The following is an 8,016-nucleotide window of genomic DNA, read 5'->3' as shown; positions in this document are numbered from 1 at the left end:
AAATAGTATCAGAACAAAAACGAGAGTGAAAAACACTATTCACTCACTTGTGAACTCAAACAAATGTTTCATTAAATTATAGGTGAAAGCAAAATAGTATCAGAACAAAAACGAGAGTGAAAAACACTATTCACTCACTTGTGAACTCAAACAAATGTTTCATTAAATTATAGGTGAAAGCAAAATAGTATCAGAACAAAAACGAGAGTGAAAAACACTATTCACTCACTTGTGAACTCAAACAGATATTTCACTAAATTATAGGTGAAAGCAAAATGGTATCAGAACAAAAACGAGAGTGAAAAACACTATTCACTCACTTGTGAACTCAAACAGATATTTCACTAAATTATAGGTGAAAGTAAAATAGCATCAGAACAAAAACGAGAGTGAAAGTTAACTTTAATGTAGCAAGAGAACTTGAAGAGTTTGAGTTTTCAGAAGGTAAAACTATACAAAAATATAAACACTGTTACCAGCAATTGTGAGAACTTTAAAAGTTCTCATACAGAAGTGAAAAGCTATGGAAATACTGGATAAAATCTAAGGAAAGTCTCGTAAAAATCTATGTGAAGTCTAGTGGAAATCTGTGTGAAAATCTTTGTAAAATTTAAGTAAATTCTTGTACAAATCTCTGAATTTTTTTGTGTGAAATTTGCAGATATTCTCTGCTCTCTAAGGCTCTAACTGTGTTTTAAATATGACAATAAACACTTGTGTTTTTGACACAATAAGGCAGTGATTGGTGCCTGATAATTGGTCAAAGGGTGTGAAGAAAATGAGCAAGTCCACCCACAACTACTGCCCCCACTTGCTGAAAGAATACCTTGGTGAGCTAATTAAATGGCAAATTTTGTTATTCCTGTAACAGAATCAGACAAGAAGGCAGCCAATCTCTACTTGACCCAATTAACATAATTAGCCCCTGGAGAAAGTTAACATTAGTAGCCTCTGAAGAAAGTTAACATAATTAGCCCCTGAAGAAAGTTTACATAATTAGCCTCTGGAGAAAGTTTACATAATTAGCCCCTGAAGAAAGTTAACATAATTAGCCCCTGGAAAAACTTAACATAATTAGCCTCTGGAGAAAGTTTACATAATTAGCCCCTGAAGAAAGTTAACATAATTAGCCTCTGGAAAAAGTTAACATTTTATTTTACCAGAAAGTGTATTTCCAATAGGTACTCACCTCGACACACAGATTAGCTTTCTTCCTCATGTATATGCATGTTCTGCCAAAGAAATTTGCAAGCCACCAGCTCTGTGAAAACTCCAACCAAATATCATCATGCAGCAGAACCCTCCACATATAGAAGTGTGACACACATCCATGTGCAATGACTCCCTATAGATTTCACAGTCATGAATCCTCATTCTTCGACAACACAATGGAGATATGTGCCCCAGAAAGTGGGAGAGAATGTGTAAGGAGGTGTACATCTCTTGGAAATACATTTTCAGGAAAGTAAAATGTGACCTTTTGAAACAAATGTTCACCTCCACACACAAAATAGCTAGAATCCCATGTTGAGATGGTGGAGGGGCTGGTGCAAATATTACCTAGATGAGCCCCCTTCAGAAAGTACTTAAATGAAGCCCATGGGATGTGACACCCAATGGCAAGAGCTCCAAAGGGGCATACCCATGGGATACCACATTTCGTCTCATCCAGGGTATACCCTTTGCATGTATAGAAAAATGGAAGAGGCAAATAAGCTATATTTGTATTGCAAGGACAGGTAAAAGAGGTACAAGGCTGTCCAAGTACTCACACACAAACTCTCAGACAGCCAATGTGGGTAGTGAGATTGAGGCTTATTCAAACTGTACCTTATGTGCTAACCTCCTCTACTGTCAGTTTCTATAGGCACCATGTCAGCTGTGGGAAGAGGGCACTGTACAAACTTAGTTAAATATGGATACTTATAAATACCTCTACTTGTCCACCAGTCTCCATGGGCCCCTTACAGGAGTAGGATTTGTGAGAAATGTGGTCACCTCAACTCTATTGTCAGTCTCTACAGTCCTCATACCAGCTGCAGAAAAGCATTATATTATGCCGTGGATACATTTATACACCTCTATTCAACCATCATTCTCGATGGGACCCTGCCATCTCCAGAAATGGGGTATGTTTGTGATGTAGTATTGACTGTTTACCTAGACTCTACTAAACAGATACTGGCTGCAGGAGGAGGACTTGTAAGATAAACGTATTGAAAGGAATGGTATAATGAGTTGTATCATCAGAAGACTATTTGTAGATTGTGATGTCTATGCATCATATATATATATATATATACATATGTGTGTGTGTGGTGGGGGGGGGTGACCCACACTGCACCTTTGGTGTCACTACAGCCCCCCTTATCACTATAATGGGATCCTTTGTTACAGTCCCAGCAGTTAGGTCACCAATTCTCTGTGGTCCATCCCCCCAGCAGCTGTACAGTGTCTCCTGTACACCACTTGATAAAGAAGGGTAAAACTTGAATTAGGGAGACCTGGAAAGTGTGCCAAGATCCCCATCAGTCCTTCAATACAAAAAGGCAAATGTATGGGTATAAAATGAAATAGCATAGTCTTTCAACTCCTTGAATAAAGACTCAAAAACAAAGAAATATCATTAAAATAAACATTGATGTTAAGCCAAAGATATATTTTGAACAATTTTATGAATGTTGGTAGAGAAATTAGGTTTATTCAATAATAGATAAAATGTGCTAACTGGAATTTAGGCAATTTAAATAATTGGTTAATGCTATACTGAATTAACACTATTCCTATTTTGATCCACCATATTTCTGAAATAAACAAGATCTCAGAAGAGAAACCGAGTTTTGTAAATTAAACTAATATTATAGTAACAGGAATGTATTGGTGTACTCAGGTTTCAACTTAAAGTTTGAAGTTCCACTTCAACTTTCAAGATAAATTATGTGTGTGTGTGTGTTTTGTTATAGTAAAGCCACATCGGGCTAGCTTCTGTGTCCACCGAGGGGAATCGAACTCCTGATTTTAGCCTTGTAAATCCGAAACTTACCGCTGTCCCGCCGGGGGGACAGATAAATTATACCTGTGACTAACTTCGTTTTCTATAACTGTATTTGTACTTCACTAAAATATTTTAAGTGATAAATCGTCTTAAATGAAAATTTTATATTGTAACTTGTAAAGCTATAAGTAAATAATTTTTTGAGCCACTTTAACTTTTAAGTAATTTGCACTGACGTAAGTATCCTATTCCAATTTCTAGTTCTAGATCAAGAACATTCTTTACAAATGATAATATTAATACAACTTATAAGTTACATTACACCTATTTACGTCTATGTTAATCATTTCTGAAAATTAATAAGACCTGTATCACATACCTATCTATTAAACTCCGTGAAAACAACCTATTTTGAGAACTTGTACACAAAATAGAAGTTTCGAAATCCATAAATTGTCTATAAACAATATAATGCTTTAACTTTTGTTTATAGTAGACCAGTTTACGGCACTTACCCACATAAAGATCAACAGTTTACGATTATCTATCAGCGCCACGACACGAATAATTTTCGAACCACTTTATAGGTATAATATTTTGCCCTATTAGCAATGAAATGATCCCCCGTGGAACAAGGATAAGTTTACGATCCCTCATCGCTAAAACCCAGGGTTCAATTTCCCACGGTGACCACAGCAGATTGCCCAATGGAACAAGAGAGTAACTTAAAATATTTTAAAAGCATTGATAAAATGAAATGTTCTCGCGACCTTTGTTATCTAATGTTAACCGCGAAAACTAATGCATTATTCGAAAAAGATGAGTGAAAAGGTTAAGTATTTGGTAAAAGTATATGTGAAAAATATAGTTGTGACATCTACAGGAGGTTTAAATGATGAGGACAAAAAATAAAATTTATTATGCTTACATATTTTCATATGACAAATTATAAATGAAATGCACAGATATAAGTAACTGAACTCAATACCACCGTTATTGTTTAGATAGATAAAAATACTATTGAATATAAAGTAAATAACTATTTTAGACATTGTTTGAAGAAAGAGGACATTGAAAGTCTGATAGTAACTGGTGTTACGTCTGTGTTCGTTTGTTAATTTCCCGTAAAAATTCTCTCCGAAGAACTTCAGCGATACAAGTCCTTTCTTAAATAAAACTAGTTTATTCTTTCTCAATACAACTTTGCAATACACTTAATTTCCACAGTTACTGTAACTTAAACACACGCTAGAGTTCACAACGATTCACGCACTTTATTAACACTTGGAATCGATTATCTGTCTCTATATCTCTCTGTCTGCAATTCCCCGTCCCGATTCATTGTCTGGCGCGCTTATTACAAGAACAGAGAGCGCGTAGAGAAGAGTAGAGTTGCCGCGAACAGACATGATCCTTTTAGAATCTCCAGCGGGCATACTTCCAGTGTCGCGTGACTTCCGCTGTCGTAACACTGGAAAGATAGAAGGAAGGAGAGACCATGAAAGATATGAAGAAGACCAAGGTCACTAATATCCCGTTTGGATATGGTAAATAGAGAGAAAAAAGAATAGAATATACCTTGACATTTAATTAATTTTATGGTATGAACACATTTTTTAAGCTAGCGAAGCATGATTACGAAAATTATGGGATTTTTAAAACCGTTTTTAATTCACCATATGGTAATCTAAATTACTGTAACTGTGTTAATAATGTTACGGCATTGTGCCCAATTTATCATTCGATATCATACAGTGGACCAACAGTTTAATTATTATATCACCAAAAGCAAAACTGAAAATACAATATGTGAAGTAGAGCTAGGCCTAATGATTATGAATAGTTATACTTTTCTTAAACATTAGTAACAGTCTAAACACAACACCGGTACAAACAGGGTCAAACAAAAAAACAAGCTATCAAATATAACAACAGAAATATAAAAAATAAAAACAAAAACTTTCACACATCTATAATACAAATTCTATAACTTACTGAAAACATTTAGTAAACCCGTACCTGTCCAAGACTAGGTAAAAACGTTAATATACATTACAACATAAATCTCAATGCGATTAATTTCAATAAATATTAAAAGAAATTAAAAAAAAAGAGAACCAGAAAAAAACCTACTTCACCAGACAATAACACAATGTTCCAAGCAATAATTCTTTCTAAATATATCTCGCGAACTAACTCGTTTTCAACATCAAGGAAGGCTTTTCATTTAGTGGTTAGCTTACGAGGTTACATCTTATGAGACTAGTTATTACCATAAATCTACATAATATTTTACAATATTAATATATGTACCTCACCGCTAGGGGAAGCTTGAGTCAACTTCATAATGCATACATACATACTAAAAATCAACATGCTTAAGATATAAGGTGAATTAGCGTATTAATTAACTTAATGTAACTAAAAATTTATAGTTAAACTAAACGATAGAGGGAAAAATCGGTGAACGGTAAACAAAACCACGAAATAAAAGTATAATTCGCTACCTTACATATTAGTAATGATATATAAAAGTAATAATTAGTGTAATATGCTTAATACTAATATTGTATTAGTAATATCTCATGTCAAGTATAATTAATTCACCACTGTTTGAAAATCATCTTTGCCATATGTTGGTTTGATAAGAAAGATTTCAGGTATATGATGAAGCACTCGTTATAAGTTATTTTCATGTTTATGCATTGACCAGTGAAAAATCGATTATTGTTACTGTGAAATCAGTAGGTTTGAAATGTGCTAGGCAAATTTTTTTGTTTTCTGTAATTTGAAAACTTCTTCGTGTATTTCTGTGAATTTATGAATCCGCAAACTGCATACAGTTGTATTCTTGGGAAAGGTATCCAGTTAAGTTTTCATCAACCAATACGCAGTAGTAGTAGTAGTAGTAGTAGTACCACCTACCTCTTTTGATGTTAAGGTTTTGTTCGCGAACAATTTCTCAAGTTAAAAATGATATTGATAACATTTTAACACTATTAGCTTTATTTATAAGATATATTAACAAAACATATCACGTAAATTACAAATTAATAACGATTTCATTATTATCGCTCTAGTTTATGTAGTCCCTAGTTCGCAAGAAAATTTGATTTCAGTTGAAACATCTTCCATAATTCGATACGCGTCAAGCATGAAAGAAGAAAGTAGGTAAACAAACAAAAAAAAATGTTGAAGAGTTGTAGTTATAAATGATGAAATAGCAATTCCCATTATTTTAAAAATATAACACGTGTTTTTCATAATGTTTCCAAAGTTCAAAAGCGCTAAAAAAAAAGAAGCAAGACATCTATTAACGTTTACGGTCGAAAGGATGTATCCGAAAAACAAAATATGACAAGAAATATTTTCATTTGTTTTACTCTCTTTATAAAATAGACTACCTGCGGTAAATCGGTAGCAAATATTCTGCAGGACATGCTGGACCTACAAATTAGAATCCAGACCCTATATCTCTATGGTATTCATAAAATAAGATAAACCGTAATATTTTCTAAATCGTATCGAAAACAGTTACCATATGACTTGGTTATCTTGTAAGATTATCACTGAGTTAAATTCAAAGGAGTTCATATAGAAAAGCAATGTTTGTAGTAAGTTGGTACTTGAGTATTTTTAATCTATTTTAATGAAAGTGTTCCAAAACGCGACATTAATTTCTTGACGACCTCCCCCCCCCCCAAAAAAAAACGTACATCACTTATAATAGTTAAACGAGCTGCCTAAACGTCACGTTAGTGTAGTCTATATAATGTGTAAAGTGGAGTATACTCTAATTCCTTATCGAGACACACATTCGGCATGTAATGCTGTTTGAATACAAGAAGGGAAACAACGCCTCTAAAGCCACAAAGAATATCAAAGAAGTTTCTAGTAATGTTTTGAACGTTCGTAAGTGTCAACGATGGTTCAGCAAATTTCATTCAGGTGACTTTAGCCTTAAAAACTGTAATGGAAGGAGCCGACATGTTGGAATTGATATTGATGATCTGAAGACGCTTGTTGAATCTAACCCAAGGCAACACACTTGTGAAGTGGCCCTGAAATTCTATGTCTCTCACGAAACAATACGTAAACATCTAAGGAATATGGAAAAACATAAAGGTGTTTGGGTGCCTCACGAACTCTCCGATGATCATCGTTTCCAACGTGTGAACGTTGCTTCGTCTCTTCTGTTGTTTGAGTTTTTTCATCTAAAAAAAAAGCGACATTAATTTCTTGACGAAAAGTAGGACAATACAAACCCGTCAGTGGCTCATTGGTAAGTCTAAAGGCTTATAACTCTTAATATATCCTTTTGATATTCTTTGAAAGGTACAATACAGATAGCCATTTGTGTAGTTTTGTGTTTAACAACGAACATAAATAAAATGTAAAAAACACCAAACTCGGCGAGTTAAAGTTAGTTCAGTGTGAAATAATGAGTTAGTGTGTGTGTTCGTCAGTGATTCAGATAGTAAGTTAGTCGATAGGCGTATTTGTTATTGATCAAATAGCGAGGAAAGTGTGCAAGTATATGTAAATATGTAAAAAAGTTATGTAAATAATTCACTTTGTTTACACAGCCATAATAGCTAAAACCAGCAGTACTGACATAATATCATTGGTGTAAACTATATCTTCAACGTTTGTTTGATAGAGAGAAGTAATCATGATGAATGTCCAACATATCTAGAAAGCTCATCTCGAAGCTTTAGAATCTAACAATTTCTTAGAATATGTATAAATATGAGACTCACCGAAGCAGTCAGTTCAGATCATTGTCAGAAAAGTTATTCAATGCTAAAAGTATGAATTATTGCGTCTATTCTGTTATTCAGTTATTCTATGGATTGGCCCGGCATAGCCAGATGATTACGGCACTTGACTCGCAATCTGAGGGTCGCGGGTTCGAATCCCCGTCACACCAACCATGCTCGACCTTTCAGCCATGGGGGCGTTATAATGTGACGGTCAATCCCACTATTTGTTGGTAAGAGTAACTCGAGGGTTGGCCGTGG

General features: G+C 34.3%; 1 protein-coding gene across 5 annotated transcripts in view; it reads right to left on the bottom strand.

Moving 5' to 3' along the window:
- Positions 1-3,738, bottom strand: part of LOC106470669 (phosphatidylinositol N-acetylglucosaminyltransferase subunit C-like) — a 38,922-nt gene extending 35,184 nt beyond the window's left edge. For 3 of the 5 annotated variants that reach the window (XM_022399311.1, XM_022399310.1, XM_022399313.1), the window contains exon 1: positions 3,375-3,504. In XM_022399311.1, coding sequence (XP_022255019.1) covers positions 3,375-3,445 — 71 coding nt within the window. In that variant the 5' untranslated portion in view covers positions 3,446-3,504. The other 2 variants (XM_013931235.2, XM_022399312.1) reach the window with 2 other exon arrangements.
- Between the last annotated feature and the right edge of the window lie 4,278 nt (positions 3,739-8,016).

Source organism: Limulus polyphemus, unplaced genomic scaffold, assembly GCF_000517525.1.
Source record: "Limulus polyphemus unplaced genomic scaffold, Limulus_polyphemus-2.1.2 Scaffold4153, whole genome shotgun sequence".
Taxonomy (NCBI): domain Eukaryota; kingdom Metazoa; phylum Arthropoda; class Merostomata; order Xiphosura; family Limulidae; genus Limulus; species Limulus polyphemus.
The sequence above is the reverse complement of the archived record's forward strand: the minus strand, read 5'-3'. Positions and strand labels throughout refer to the sequence as shown.